This window comes from Cetorhinus maximus, chromosome 10, assembly GCF_964194155.1.
Source record: "Cetorhinus maximus chromosome 10, sCetMax3.hap1.1, whole genome shotgun sequence".
In the NCBI taxonomy this organism is placed as follows: domain Eukaryota; kingdom Metazoa; phylum Chordata; class Chondrichthyes; order Lamniformes; family Cetorhinidae; genus Cetorhinus; species Cetorhinus maximus.
The window spans coordinates 30639796-30656695 of NC_135888.1; the positions used below are offsets into that span (position 1 = coordinate 30639796).

Here is a 16900-nt window from a genome sequence, read left to right on the forward strand (position 1 = left end):
ATTCTGACTGAAACATGTACAATTTTCTGAGATATGCTGGCAATATTTTTCTAAAGGATTTTGTAAAATGTAATCTGTTTAGCATTGCATTTGTGTGAGGTCGGTGTCAAAAGTATATTAATACCATCTAAAAAAAGAACAGAAGAGTAGAAGTACTTCTTGGGGGTGGGTGGTGCTAAGTGGTCAATTTCAGATTCGCCTCCTGCTCTACGCAGTGCATGATATTTGGTTCCTGTGTAGTGAATGTGCAGGGCTACGGGGAGAAGGCAGGGGAGTGGCATTAACTGAATTACTCCTTCAGAGACCCAGCAGAGGGTCAAGATGCAGAATGGCTGACTCCTATGCTGTAACCATTGTGGAATTCTGTGATTCTGAAAGGACTTCTCCTCAAATTTCATTTTTAAGTTGATTGTTTTAAAACTCAGAACGTACCTGCAATAATCTTAATTGGGATTTCAGATTCTCGCCATTTATCTGAATTAGTGAGGCCGTGACATTTGAAGATGGCATATTAGTCTCTGTTCATGGGCTTCAAGTGCATCCTGCTATTCAGCGTAATGCAGTCCATCCATCTGCTCCAATGCATTTTATTTCTCAACAGTATTGATGCCTAGTCAGCAGTCCAGAATACTCCAAGGGCTGGATTTTACACTCCCTTGCTGGCAGATTTCAATGTTGGGAAGCTTGTAAAACCCAGCGCGTGGACTGCTTGACGTCTACCTGCCTCCAAATTCAATGAAATTTTACAGGGGGAGCTGGAACATCATGTGGCCAGCCCACCTTTGGGCCAATTAATGGTAACTCAAGGGTCTCATCCCGCCTTCATCACTATTTTACCTGCAGCAATGGGAGGCTCATGGCACACGAGAAGCCTGGCAGCTTTAGCTGTGTTGGAGAAGGGAGGGGAACTCCCCCTATATTCTCCCCCTGGCCTCTCAAACCCGGTCCCCAAAACCCCTGACTGGGACCTTCCAGCCAGACCCTGGCGAAAATCCCCCCACTTACCTTGGTGCCTGATTCCTGTGACAATCTCTACTAGGGACTTCCTATACTCCCAGCAGTGGCCACCACTCCCTCCTGACTCTGCTGGGACCACAGAGCAGCTGGACATTCGATTGACCGTCAGCTCTCTGAGGCAGGGCTTCCTGTCCCTGAGGGGTGGAAATCCTGCCTCCAGCCTATTAAGGGCAAGCTGAACCTCAAATGACAGTGTGGCAGCCTTTTTTCCCCTGGGCAGAATCCCCACTGACTTTTTAGCCGGAGGGGTGGGAACCACGATATCCTGTAAAATACAGCCCAATATTATTGAGGAACCTTCAAGATTCGGTAAAGTTAGTAGTGCTTGGGTGGAAGTTATGACTGCAACTGAGACGTTAATGTTGGCGACATAATTGGAGCAGTGTATAATGTAATTGTATGACATTCCTTTCATTGTAGCAGAAGCATTAACATGTTTGAAATAAATAGAAGGTAATGTTCTATTAATACAGAAAGTGCTTGTAGATTAATACAACCAACAATAATTTTTTGCACCATTGTTAATGCTCTGTCAAATGGTCATAGTTTCACAAAAGGGATATAAGATCCTTGCTGAATCCAAAACGCAAAGGAAAGGCCTACCAACCATCAGTCAGTGGAGTAAAGCTGTATGGAAGTTAAACAGAGGACATGAAACATCCATTAGGAATTAAAAGCTCACCGACATGAAGCACAAAGCATGAGTAATTCATTGCCATCACCATAGCCTTGAGAGGAGAGTGAAGTTGCACTTATTCCAAAGATCTACCATTTCTTAAAACACACATAGTTGTCAATAATTGATGTGAGATGGTGTCCACTTTGAAGAATTCAAATTTGTGATATCATCACTAAAATTTTATTCAAAAGAAATCCCTTATCTTTATGTAGCGCCGTTCATGACCTTAGGGCATCTCAAAGTTCCTTACAACCAATAAAGTACTTTTTGAAGTGCAGACTCTGTTGCATTGCAGGGAAACACAGCAGCCATGCTGCACACAGCAAGGTTGACCAAGGAGCAATGAGATAAATTACTAGATAATCTGTTTTAGTGATGTTGGTTGAGGGATAAATATTTGCAAAGAAACTGACAGAACTCCCTGGTTTTCTTGGAAAAGTGCTATGGGATCTTGGGACCTGGGTTGGCAAGCAAAGCCTCAGTTTAATATCACATCAGAAAGACGGCATCTCCAACAATGCAGCCCTCCTTCATTACTGCATTGAAGTATCAGCGTAAATTATGTGCTCCAGTCCATGGTGTGGCACTTGAACCATTAAGTACTTTTTTTTTGTTGTGAAACAACTTATAGTCACCATCTACAATAAAGATCATCTTCATGGTTAATAACATTTCTTAAAGGAATTTAGTTATCCAAAAGCAAAGAACTTTACTAATCCTGTCTCTATAGCGTTAAATGATTCATCGGATTTGGTACATGTATACGAAACTTCCATTAAAATAGCACATGCTCATGGGTGGACCAGAATTTTTTCGTTTGGTCAGCCTTTGGGTTTTCTTCACCACTGCGATCTGAAGATGCACATTATCCTGAGTCCTCCCCATTTCCCTGACCAGTACATTTGGTCACCCAGCTCTGCTTCTTTTGTGATTAACAGACATCATCTTCCTTCAATGGCATTAATAAGGATTTCCATCCCTTAGTTGGTTTTTGTGCTGTTCATACTGTATTTGTGCAACTTGGGTTTGGTTCACATGAATTTAAGGCAATCCAAATCCAAGTCAATTCAATCTAAAATCATGTTCTCATGAATAGGAATGAGTAGCTTTTGCAATGTTTTTGTCGGTGTGGCCGTCCATAATAATATCATGCCCTCACTACATGAATATGGCTTGCTACCCTGGAGATGGGGTTCTATTTCCTCTTTTAATGATTGTAGGTAACACCAGTAATAATCACACACCATACAAGTAAAATGGGTTATTTTTGGTTTCAGCACCATGCCAATTTGCATTATCTTTACTCAAACACATCTCTTTCTATGTTTTTTTTTCTCCTTAATTGATTCAAAGCCCTCTTCTGTTAACCAGTAGAGCTAGTGCTCTCACAGTCTGCGCACTGATGTCATCTACTCCACTTCCTGCAAATTCTCAGGAATATGAGACACTGATAGACATCTGTTTTCCTTGGCTGTGCAACCTGTCAATCAGCCGTTCAATATTATTGGGACAGGAACAGAACTGTAGTGACATTCTGGTAGGTGACGTAATCCACATTGGATTTCTTCAGATAAAACCTGGAACCTATTATATTATAGACAGACTTATTGAAATGCATTTTTAAAATATATGTATATATTTCTAGCAGTCATTCTTGAGTACCCTGCATTTAATTATTGAGTGGTAAAGTGGTGACATCACATAACTAAACTAGGTGATCACTACACCAATGTGTTAATATGTTTGTTAGACATTTAAATAGACTGGCATAAGCCCACCGAAAATTTCAAGAAGCTCAGTTATTACAATTTACATGGCAAAATCAGCACTATAATTTTAGTAGGTGGCCTTCAGCACTGCTGTAAAAGAGGGGGTCATTCACACCTACAGCATTCTCTTAGGGGAGAATTTTCCCCATGTCAGGTGGGCCACCTATAGTCGGCTCCGCGCCGCCATTTTACATGGGCAGGCCAATTAAGGTGCAGAAAGAGTGCAGAATTCTCCCTGAGGCACAGACTGAGATTAAGTACATATTGAGAATTTTTAATAAAAATAAAAATTATTTGCACATGTGCCCTCATGTGACAGGGTCACATAAGCTGGGATATGTTTATGAATCGAGCAAAATGTATTTATTTAAGTAATAAAACCTTCAGGTAACTTCATCCTGCCTGTGGATGAGGCTTCCTGAAAAACGTGAAGGCCGCTTGCCTGCCCCCCAACCTTAAGGTTGGACAGGCAGCGTTGATAATTACTTTAATTGGTTTTTTAATGGGCTTAACAGCTGACTCCGGCTGGTGCCCACCGAACGAAAGATCTGAATGATGCGCAGTGACACTGGGATGCACGCCGGACATCACCACGCCTCATTTTACATGTCGGTGTGCCGGGCCTGCCCCCGCATGCCAACGTGAAAATTCTGGACATTTTCTTGCTCTTTTGTGAGAAATGCTGGTATTCATCTGAGCATTGCATATATGTACATCACTATCTCCTGCAACAGATTTTTTTTTATTCATTCATGGGATGTTACAATTACAAGCAAGGGCAGCATTTATTGCCCATGCCTGAGTGCTCCTGAGAAAATAGTGGTAGGCTGTCATCTTGAACTGCTGCAATTCATGTGATGAAGGTACACCTCCAGTGCTGTTACGGAGGGAGTTCCAGGATTTTGACCCAGTGACACTGAAGACACAACAATATATTTTCCAAGTCAGGATAGTGTGTGACTTTGAGGAGAACTTGTAGGCCATGGTATTCCCATATTCCTGCTGCCATTGTCCTTCTGGATGGTAGAGGTCACTGGTTTGGAAAGTGCTGTCTAAGGAGCCTTAATGAGTTGCTGCATTGCATCTTGTCGATGGTGAACGCTGCTGCCTCTATGTGCCAGTGAGTCTGTGAATGTTTAAAGTGATGATGTGGTGCCAATCAAGCTGGATGCTTTGGCCTGGATGTCATAGAGTTTTTTTTGTTTATTTTTCATGGGATGTGGGCTTCGCTGGCAAGCCCAGCATTTGTTGCCCATCCCCAATTGCCTTTGAACTGAGAGGCTTGCCAAGCCATTTCAGAGGGCAGTTAAGAGCAAACCACATTTCTGTGGATCTGGAGTCACATGTAGGCCAGACCGGATAAGGATGGCAGATTTCCTTCCCTGAAGGACTTAGTGAACCATATGGGTTTTTATGGCATTCGATGATAATTTCATGGTCACCATTACTGAGAATAGCTTTCAATTCCAGGTTTTAAAAAAAATTAATTTGAATTTAAATTCCACCAGCTGCCATGGCGGGATTTGAAACCATTTCTCCAGAAAAATTTTCTAGACCTCTGGATTACTAGTGATGTTACCACTAAGCCACCATCTCCCTGAGAGGCTTGTTGGAGCTACACTCATCCAGGCTAGTGGGGAATATTCCATCACACTTCTGCCTTGAACTTTGTAAATGGTGGATAGGCTTCGGGGAGTCAGGGGTGATTACTTCCCACAGAATTCCCAGCCTCTGACCTGCTCCTATAGCAGCAGTATTTATATGGCTGGCCCAGTTCAGTTTCTGGTAACCCCCCATGATGTTGATGCTGGGGCATTCAGTGATGGTAATGCCATTGAATGCCAAACAGGGATGTTTAACTTCTCTCTCATTGGAGATAGTCATTGTCTGGCACTTGGAATTTTGCTTGCCACCTATTAGGCCATGTCTGAGGGTTTTCCAGGCCTTGCTGCATGTAGGCACGGACTGCTTCAGTATCTGAGGAGTTACAAATGGGGCTGAACACTGTACAATCATCAGCAAACATCTCACTTCTGACCTTATGATGGAGGGAATGTCATTGATGAAGCAGTTGAAGATGCTTGGATCTAGAACACTACCCTGAAGAACTCCTGCAGAGATGTCTTGGAGCTGAAATGATTGGCCTTTAACAACCAAGACCATCTTCCTTTGTATTATGTATGACTGCAACCAGTGGAGAGTTTCCCCCCTGATTTCCGTGACATCATTGTTATTAGGGCTCCCTTTTGCCATATTTGGTCAAATGTTGCCTTGATGCCAAGGGCAGTTACTTTCACATCACCTCTGGAATTCAGCTCTTTTGTCCACTTTTGAACCAAGGCTGTAATGAGATCTGGAGCTGAATGTTGCACAGTTTGGATTTTGCCAGGACCAGTGAGCAGATTATTGCTGTGTAAGAACTGCTTGATAGCATTATAGACAATACCCATTGCTTTCCTGATAATTGAGAGTAGACTGATAGTATGAAAATTGGTCAAATTAGATTTGTACTGATTTTTGTGGGAGGACATGCCTGGGAAATTTTCCACATTGCCAAATAGATGCCCATGTTGTAGCTGTACTGGAACAGCTTGGAAAGGGGTGCAGCTAGTTCTGGAGTACAAGTCTTCATTCCAGCCAAAGTGTTGTGAGGCTTTTTGAAGGCTCCATGAATCAGGCCAGCAATAAATTCTCTAAGGCTGACTACCTGGAGACAATGAGGATAACTTCACAGTTAAATCTTTCTAAAAAGAAACCTTTGCATTTTGTTGTACAATGATAGGAATATTGAATTGCAAACCTCACAGGACTGAGGAATTCATAGATAGTCCCAATTTCAGGGACTATTGCAGCTGTTTAAGCACTGAGGTCAACTCATTTAGTTTCCTCCTGACAAACTGTTCAAATCTCCCTTACAATGCCACTATATAATATTTCACGAGAAGTATAGTATCATCTGAATTCCTTCCAAGGAGCAAGCACAGCTTCCAACAAAGGGCATTACACAATTAAAATCTCTCAAGCTGTCTCTTCATAATTTTGCAGAAAATATTGGGCAGGATTTTGCCCTTGGCGGAGGTGTTCGGCGAGGGTGGGCTGGAAGCCAACCACCGCCCACGGTCGGCACTGCACTGCAATTTTACGTGGGTGGGCCATTTAAGGCCCACCCAGCGTGGAATGTGAGTGGCAGCGCTCAGCACTGCCTGTGCGGGTGGGGGGAGGAGGGCGAGCGGGTCTTGCACATAGTTTGCGCATGCATGAGAAAGAGCACTTCAATCCCCCTGGATATGAAGCGCTGTTTGAAAAAAAAACTAATGAACAAAATAAAAATGTCATAAAGCATGTACCCTCATGTCACATGAACAGGGGCATGTTTTTAATTCAAGTGTAAAATTGTTATTTTATTTTTATTTACTTTAGAAAACCTCATCCCGCCTGTGGATGAGGTTTCATAAAAAGTGCAAAGGCTGCTTGGCGTTTTCGCCTGTAAATTTGAACTTAATTACCTTTTTAATGGCCTTAATAGGCCTTTTAATTGTCGTCGGGTGTGCTGCCGACTCTAGCGCATGCCTGCTGAACAAAATATCGCGTGTCATTTTATGCTTGGCTGGGTCAGGCGTGTGCTCATCTGCCGAGCTCAATATTCTGCCCATTATCTCTTTAGAAAAAACTAACATTCTCAGCATTGCAAAATGAACATTATCATAGAAGATGAAATTAAGGCAGACAGATACTGAGCATTATATGTAGATAGGCATGAAAAGTTTAAAGCAGAAAGTAAAACAGCTTCTGTGCAGACAGCCTAATGAGAAAGAATACATTGGAGATACTGAGACTGGCAAGTTACAAGCATTATAGTTCCTAAATAAGTAGTAGTATAAAGACTGTGGACAGGTGAGAAATGGCTATGCATTGGAGATATTTAGTTCCTTTACAGTTAAGTCAGGATTGTACATCTAAGAATCATGTATCTTCATAATTGTGAAATGAATCAGTGGAGGATTTTTACACATCCAAGAGGTCAATTTCTCTGATAGCAGAAGTGGGTAAAGGAACTATCTACTTTCTGACAGTCAGTGAAAGCATAAGAAATTGCAGTCCGGTGGTGGAGTCTTGCTGTCCATTGTCCTGCATGGGATCAGAGCAACTAAGTCTAAGTAAGTAAATAAGTAGAAGCGACCAGTCCAAAGTATGCATTTGTGCTGAAACCTGAAGGTGTCCAAACTGATCCCATGGTTTTGGAACTGTTAAGCCAAATGGCTGTCAAGATTTTTTGCTATTTTGCTGAGGTTCATCTCAAAATGTTATCTGCACTGCCAGGAGATGAAAGAAGTTGGGCATAACAGAATCATACAGAACAGAAGGAGGCCATTCTGCCTATCATGTGTACGCTGACTCTTTAAAAGAACAATCCAATTGGCTCCACATCCTGGATCTTACTCCAGCGCCCTGAAAATTTCTCCTTTTCAAGTATATATTGAATTCCCATTTGGAAAGTTATGGTTGAGTCTGCCTTCACTACCCTTTCAGGTAGCACATTCTGGTTCATGATTTGAGAGGGTAATGTTCCTGATTGAACTATGAGTTGGGGGTTAGATGGGGCAAAGTGGTAGCTGTAAAATGGAATTAAAGCAAGTTCACAAAAATCCAGTAAATAGTTCTTGTTCCTTTTCAGTTCCTGTGTAGACTGTTTTCTAGCAGCTTCAGAGAGAAGCTGCTTGACTACCTGTGATTCACTTGCCAAACCTTTGATGTTAGAGCTATGCCTTCCTCATCTGTGTTCTTTTCAGCCACACAAGTTCTTTTTAAGACCAAAAATCGTATCAATATATGTAAACGAAATTCTGTAAATGCATCAAATGATCAAGTGGTGCTTTTGATATTTTGTAAATACTAGTGAAGTTTATTATCTTGTAGTAATAGCAGGTTATTATAGCCTAAAGAATCGGCTGGAATGTGGCTAGATATTTTACACTCATTCCATAATGAGTTTTTTCAAATTGTGTTTTTAGAAGGACCACCAGCAGGGAGTGGAGTTGTACTTCAACACTAATGAGGCATACCTGCTCTTTCATGATGTTCCATCTCTCTTCTGTCATTTGTCTGTATTTCCCTTCTCTGTGTTTATTCTTATTGTGGACATTCTAACATTGTAAAGAAGTCCTTTTGATTCCAGGGGCAATCTATTTACCTCACCTAATTTTGCTTCTTTGCGAAGTATGTAGAGTCACAATTTATCTACCATCAGGGTAGATATCTAATGAATGGACAAAAATGTTGGCACAGCATGTTGTTCCACGGTGTTAACCCCAAGGTCTTAGGCCTTTCCAGTTGGCCTTGCACACAAGGTGAACAAAAATACAGCTGCTGTTTGCCTGGATGTAGATCTGGGTGGGTACAGAAAAATAATTTCTATGCACACTGCTGGAGCAAGAGCAGTATCTGACTGTGCTTGTCTTCTCCCTTAGGAGGTGCATACCAGCAACAATGTGATGCAGAGCTTCGGAAGGAAATAACTGCTGTTTGGCCAAATCTATCTCAAAAGATTCTGGATATACTGGTGCCTCCACATAGACGTGAGTCCTCTTCCTAAATTAAAAGGATTTGGTTTGCCTAAAGGACATAAAATGGCATCAGTCGTGTTTATTGAATCAATATTTTTATGGCATGATTTTGGGTAATGTATGAGCTAAATCCAAACAAACGAGCTGAAGTACCTGGCGTTCCTTCAATTTGAGAGCTGATCTGATACTTTATTACTGAGAACTTGGGTGAAGAGCCTGGGATCTTGTTGTAATTTTTATATAAAGCAAGTATTTATACAGATAAGATCTATCTAGATTATGACAGAGCACATTGGAACTTTAAAAGCAGGTTACAAACATCTGATGCACCTGGAAATAAAATGCAAACAAAGAAATTGGTAGTGGAAATTAAATGGAATGGTGCAATACTGTTATTAGTACTGCAAATTGTTTTAATGATGCGCTTTCAGTTAGACTTGATAAAACAGGAATACTTCCCATCGTCTGAGAAGAGGCTTTTAAAAAAAAAACTCTGATGTGTATCTTATGCATCTATTTATTGATCTGAAATCAGCAAACATTGGCTTGATTTTTCAGTCCAGAAGGGTTATTATAAATGTCAGAGCAAGCACACTGACAAAGTTGATTTTCACAGAAATCCATCCATGAACTAACATGTCAAGCCATGTGGAATCTTCCTCATCCTTTTGCAGGGTATTTTACAGTTAAAGCAACTGTTCACTTGTTTCATTTTGATTTTTTTGATGTATGCACCTTGTCCAAAATGTTTGCATTGTACAAAAGCTCAATACAGGATAAATAAATAGTTGTAAGAGAAAAGCCCCAAAAAGCTCTTTCCTTAAATAATCCCGATTGAGAAGGACAGCCTATTGAGGTTCACTGAATTGAAAGGGGCAATGCTGCAAGAGCGGGGATAGCACTCACATTTTTATTTCTTTCTGCAGCCACAGAGTTGACAGTGGGGAAAGTCTATGCAGCTCTGATGATTTTTGATTACTACAAGCAGAACAAAAGTAAAAGAATGCAGCAACAGCAGTCTGGCAGCTTGTCACAGGTAACTAGAAAGACAGAGCCATGAACCAACACACGATTATTCCCCTGCGGTTTCTAATTTCCATAGTAGAGATAGTTCCCTAAATACCTTCAATGGCATTTAAAAGTACAATGAAACTTTACACATTCTAAAATGTACTGGCTATTTAACTTCTCTCTCTCTCTCCCTCTCTATCTCTCATTACATGGAGTTTCGACATTTGTTAACTTCTCACCCCGATAGCTGTTTAATGAGATCATTACTTTAGTCCTATGGGGATAGATTTGGTAATAATTATTCCAGCACAACTACTTCAGCAATAAAATTTGGTCGGTCACCATGCAATTCCCATTATTGTTCAGTTTCTCCTATCGCTGAACGATGTTTATGATGTCTTAACTGCTCAAACTCTACCACTTCAGACTACCCTGCATTGATTACTGCAGCAATGTAACATGTCTGCTTCAAACCCTTTCTAAGAAGAAATCTGCAACAAACATATAGGTTGCCTATGTGTGCCAGTCTATGTATGTATATCTGTGTATGCGTGTTACTCTCCTCCTACACTGGGACAGCTTTTTTTTTCACGAGAGGAGGGAACTTATTGAGGGCAATTTTCATCATCATTTGAGCTGTAACTTGGCAGATTGGATTGCCCACCCATTATAAAACCCCCCTGACTTTTACCCCAGTGAAATCAATGCATTGAAAATCAGGCAGGTCGTACAATAAGCGGTCGACCTGTGCTGCCAGGTAACCACCCAGGCAGCGAAATTTAAATGGCACCACTGCACTGAAACTGGGGTATAAGCAAGTGACCGGGCTGGAGAAGTCCATGATACATATATTCTGGATGGAGTGCATTGTGGAGCCAGATAGCTTTTATCACTTGAGATGTTCTTTTCTTATTTTGTTCTTGTATCCTAAAGTAAAAGAGAATCGCCTTCCCTTATTTTTGAGGTAAATTTTGAACAATTAAAAGGTTTGTGTTTTTGAAGGATATGTAAGAGAGGTAAGAAGCCTGGCGGCTGCTGCTGCTTCTAGATACAGGGCTGAACTTTTGTCTGGCTGTGAAAGTGTGTTTCTGTTTGCAAAAAAAACAAACTTAGAATTTTTTCAGCATGATCTCAGTGAAGTCGGAGAGCGTTTGTGGGTGCAGCTTGCGAATTGTGAAATGGCCCAATTAGTATTTCGTGACCCGTAGAGAAAATTCAGCCTGTAATCTCCATTCAGTATTTACCATGAATTATATATTTTAAATTTTTCATTCTGTATTTGTCTCCATTCATTTTTGACTCTCCTGCCAGTTACCATTCTACTGCCTATAGAGGTACTGGAAGGCTAGCTCCAAGGACTCTGTCATTGGGCAGAGGTGGAGAAAAGACTATATCAGACGCTATTTTCTAAAATTAATAACATTTGCACACTTTTTCTGTTGGGAAAAGGGGCCTGCCTGACTATGGAGGCCTGAACATGTGCTGATAACAAAGCTGAAGAATCACATTTCCCTCATTGGATGATCAGAAAACAAAATGTGCACTGCAGCCATTAGACCACTAGGGGAAACAAATCTCCCTTCCAGGAGATCACTAGAGACTTGATCCTTATCACAAGGACTGTAAAATACGCTAACCTATTTCTATCCCATCGTTAAAACATATGATCTTTTCATATTTTCTTATTTATCAGTATAAGGCAGGTGTTAAGTAAAACTTCAATCCTTAGTTTAGCTTAGGAAAATCTGTAAATCCATTTTATTCGTTCCCATCCCATCTGTACACTGCCTGGTCTCGCATTTGTATAGTTGCAGGTTTGTCCAGTGCTGACCGCTGCTTTCGCTGTGTAAAGTGGACTGCTGAGTGGGTCATCTCCCCACTGGAAGGAAGAGTTGATGTGTGTTTAGTGAGTGAATGTGCCAAATAGACAACTAAACGCAGGTTAAGAGTAGCCATGTGTATGCTGTTTGTACTCACCTTGGAAGTAGCATAAATGATATAACTGCAATGTGGAGTGAATTTGTACTTGTTTATTTCTCCATTTAGAACTATTGTCATTGCCTTGCCCGAATAACCTATTGCTTCAACGCAAGCATGCGTATATTACCCCCCTCACCATTTTATAACCCTCTCTTTCATGCTCAAATTCTTCGCATTTTCTTTGTATGCCATTTTGTGCTGCCTGAGATCTTGTCCCTCCAATTTCATTTCACCATCCCTCCTCTCTCTCAATAGCTTGAACCAGGCCTCTGCTGTCCTTTGCACTTTTCCTCATCTGTTGAGCTGCTTCCTCCCAGACTGCCTTATCTCTCCTGATTGCCAATAGTCACCATGATGAAACTGAGGCCTGATATTGAGTACAGTGTCACATGGTTGCTATACCTATCAACAGGCCTGTTTGGACTCAAAGACAGATATTTGCCTAAAATGAGCTAAAGCTTTCTCTTAAAGTTAATTTCTTCCTTCAAATTTTTGCTATGAAAACCCCATAATTAAGCACAGGGGAACATAAATTGCAAAGCACTGATTCCCTTAAAAATAGTTCACCACATGACACTGACTAGATAATTCATTTTCTGTTATGTAATCGGATGTCATTCTGTGGTGCAATTTTTCAGTAAATTACCAATTGCCATCCCCCTTTCTGTATCTGAGGTTGAAGGGCTTAAAGAAAGCCCAGAAAGAGAGAGAACACTGTATGGCATTTACAATACATTGTTGTACGGCCATGTACATTTCCATGCAATTGGAATTATCCAGCAGTGGGGTCCACCAACGAATCAGTCTCCTCAGATTTTTGCCTTTGATTTTGCTTGTACCTTTCTTTTTGGTTTGCATCCATAAGTCCCTTTCATTCCAGACCTGCACTGTATTATATTTCACACAGACTCAAACATCGTTCTTTCAGCGCATGGTGGGAGCTTTGACACCTACGCAAGAAGAGCCCCCCTCACTTAACAACACAAAGTCCATCTCTCACCCAATAAGCAAGAATGCACTCAACAATGGTGGCAACATGTAAGTATTTGAAATTTCTATTCAATGTCTTGAAGTATCACAGACTTGCTCAATACTTATTTCGTAAGCCACAAGGGAAGGCCAGGGATCCATGGATTCAATAGAGGACTGGATATTTTGGGGAGATTGATGGATATGGTGAGATGGTGCTAGGTAGATCTACCCAGAAGAGTGGACCATGTTGGGCCAATTGGCTACCTTCCTTCATTTAACAGTCATCCTATTTTTAACTAATTTTGGCTAAGTTTCCGAGGCCGGGGAAAACCAGCGGCTGAAAGGGCTGAATCCTTAAGTTAATTGTCCTTACATCACTGCTTGTGGGTGAGGAGGAGCAGAAGTGTTTTCTCCACAATCAACGAGCTGCCTCCCTTCTTTCCCCCCACCCCAAGAAATCAGTTTGCCCCCTCATGACCAACATACGAACTCCCCCCCATTCCCCCCCCCCACTCTCACCCCCTCCCCCCCGCCTTCCTCACTGGCCCTCACAATCTCTCTCACTTTCCCAATATACCTACCTGATCTTGTAGGCCTTGGCCTTGTGAAATAGGTTTCCTGTCCAAAAGAGGTCCAGCCTGTCAAACAGGCTGCTGTGGCCAAGGACCCAACAGAAAAAGAATTATAAGAGCCCTGCAGTTGAAAACTAACAGGATATTTGGGAAGATAAAAACAAAAAGCTAAAAGCTACTGCGGATGCTGGAAATCCAAAACAAAATAAAAACAGAATTACCTGGAAAAACTCAGCAAGTCTGGCAGCATCGGCGGAGAAGAAATCAGTCAACGTTTCGAGCCCTCATGGCCCTTCAGCAGAACTGAAGCATAGTTTCAACAAGGGAGAAATATAAATTGGTTTAAGGTGGGTGGGGGGGAAGAGACACATTGAGGGTGTGGTGTGAGCAGATAATCAAAAGATGTCAGAGACAAAAGGGTCAAAGAGGTGTTGAAGGTGGTGGTCTTTGTCTGAGAAAAGTGCTAATTAAGAATGCAAGACAGGATATTCAAAGTACAGCTCTAGTGGGGGTGGGGTGGAAAGACTAAAGGTTTTAGTTTTAGATTTAAAAATAATGGAAATAGGTGGGGAAAGAAGAATCTATATAAATTATTGAAAAAAAAGGCGGGTGGGGGGGGAAAAGAAACGGGGTGGGGATGGGGGGAGGGGGGTTTAAGATCTAAAGTTGTTGAATTCAATATTCAGCCCGGAAGGCTGTAAAGTGCCTAGTCGGAAGATGAGGTGCTGTTCCTCCAGTTTGCGTTGGGCTTCACTGGAACAATGCAGCAAGCCAAGGACAGACATGTGGGCAAGAGAACAGGGTGGAGTGTTAAAATGGCAAGCGACAGGGAGGTTTGGGTCTTTCTTGCGGACAGACCGCAGGTGTTCCGCAAAACGGTCGCCCAGTTTGCGTTTGGTCTCTCCAATGTAGAGGAGACCGCATTGGGAGCAACGAATGCAGTAGACTAAGTTAGGGGAAATGCAAGTGAAATGCTGCTTCACTTGAAAGGAGTGTTTGGGCCCTTGGACGGTGAGGAGAGAGGAAGTGAAGGGGCAGGTGTTGCATCTTCTGCGTGGGCATGGGGAGGTGCCATAAGTGGGGGTTGAGGAGTAGGGGGTGATGGAGGAGTGGACCAGGGTGTCCCGGAGGGAACGATCCCTACGGAATGCCGTCAAGGGGGGTGAAGGGAAGATGTGTTTGGTGGTGGCATCATGCTGGAGTTGGCGGAAATGGCGGAGGATGATCCTTTGAATGCGGAGGCTGGTGGGGTGATAAGTGAGGACAAGGGGGACCCTATCATGTTTCTGGGAAGGAGGAGAAGGCGTGAGGGAGGATGCGCGGGATATGGGCCGGACACGGTTGAGGGCCCTGTCAACGACCGTGGATGGAAAACCTCGGTTAAGGAAGAAGGAGGACATGTCAGAGGAGCTGTTTTTGAAGGTAGCGTCATCAGAACAGATGCGACGGAGGCGAAGGAACTGAGAGAATGGGATGGAGTCTTTACAGGAAGCGGGGTGTGAGGAGCTGTAGTCGAGGTAGCTGTGGGAGTCGGTAGGCTTGTAATGGATATTGGTGGACAGTCTATCATCAGAGATTGAGACAGAGAGGTCAAGGAAGGGAAGAGAAGTGTCAGAGATGGACCATGTGAAGATGATGGAGGGGTGGAGATTGGAAGCAAAATTAATAAATTTTTCCAGGTCCCGACGAGAGCATGAAGCAGCACCGAAGTAATCATCGATGTACCGGATATTTGGGAAACCCGTTCTTCTGGGTTTACAGACCTCACAACAGCGCCCTCACATGGAACTCGTCTCCAGGCAGATATCTCCAGCTGACATTGCCCAGCAGTATTAATCATTCTTTTAAGAGTAACGTTTTTGGCTTTTGGCTCCTTTCATGTTGGATGTCGAATACTTTCACATTAATCTACTTTGATGCTCAATTTTCAAAATTTGAAATTTGTTGATGGACGTTAGTTGAAAGGCCTCACTGATATTCAAGATATCCATGTCTTCATGTCAAATGTTAATCCTTTTACCGATCACGACTGGATGTCATAAACCACATGAAAACAATTCACTGCATTCCTTGCGCACCATGATATTGCAGAGAAATTGATGACAGGTCTTTTTAAGCAATGTTGAGGACATTATGTAGTCAACCGCTATATATTTTTATTGCAATATCACCATGTATTTAAATTTGTATATGTTGTTCAAATACTGAACACCCTTTCACAGCCAAACCTAATGCTGCTTGTTTCCATTCTGATTCTAAACAGCTGATTATTAACATACCTCCTCTATCTGATTGTGACAATTATATTTCTCTTGATAGAGAATTTATACTCTATCCTCATTGCATTACCCTTCATCAGGGCCGGGTATTTTGAATGTCCGAGAATTGTACACAATAGTGTGTGTGTCCCTATGATAAAGCATATGCATCACAAAAATGCCTGGGGATTAGTCCCCAGTCAGGTTAAAACAGCATGATTTTTTATTAAAAATGTGGGCTGTACTGTAGTAATTACATTTTCTATCATTTAGCTTGTATCAAGGTGGACTCAAAGAATCCTCACCCTGGTTGCGGGCCCAGGAGGCATTTAATGAGGCTAAACTGCGAATGCCTGAACATAGTCGGGCAGACGAAACTCCGGTTACCCAAAGCAGCCTTCAGGTATGAAATTAATATTTAACATGCGAGATAATTGTGTAGTGCAGTTAATAATTCCCATTGACAAAAGTGAGTGAATGTGACTGACATTGAATCTAAAACTCACATTTGCTTCCTGTTATATTTGATTCTGTAAGATGCATCTTGTTTATATGATGCATGTGACTGGATAATAATATGCAATGTTTTGCGAAGCTAATAGGGAAGAGGCCTGCATTGTTAAGTAATGGGGATTGAAAATGCTGGCTTTTACTGTATCAAAATACTGCACTATGGAAATGTAGCTGGAAGGTGTATCTCTAGAGAACATCCATTCATCATGATTTTGCACCCCCTCCACAACACAGCCAACCACACCCCCGCCAAGCCAACTGCTCCCCCCACCCCCCCATGAAAGGACATACTCCCAAAGATGTGGCTTCAAAACTTAGATTCTGTGTCTTTTTACATAGACCAGGTCTGAATTCCATATTTTCCATGCTCAATGAGCACCTAAAAACCTTAAAATGGCACCAGGTTGAATGCTAGGGAACCCCCACCCACAGAAAATTGATAACAAAACATGACTTTATACAACATGAGCTGGGACATGTCACTGAATTTTAATTTAAAAAATTATTTAATTTATAAAGCCCTCGTGAAACCTCATCCCACCCGTGGATGAGGTTTCATAATAAA

General features: G+C 42.0%; 1 protein-coding gene across 1 annotated transcript in view; it reads left to right on the top strand.

The window, feature by feature from the left end:
* cacna1ba (calcium channel, voltage-dependent, N type, alpha 1B subunit, a) overlaps positions 1-16900 on the top strand; it is a 721116-nt gene that overhangs the window by 684159 nt on the left and 20057 nt on the right. Inside the window, exons 42-45 of the mRNA XM_078550316.1 lie at positions 8934-9041; positions 9956-10065; positions 12928-13058; positions 16096-16225. Of these exons, the coding sequence (XP_078406442.1) occupies positions 8934-9041; positions 9956-10065; positions 12928-13058; positions 16096-16225 (479 nt within the window). The remainder of the gene's footprint in view (positions 1-8933; positions 9042-9955; positions 10066-12927; positions 13059-16095; positions 16226-16900) is intronic.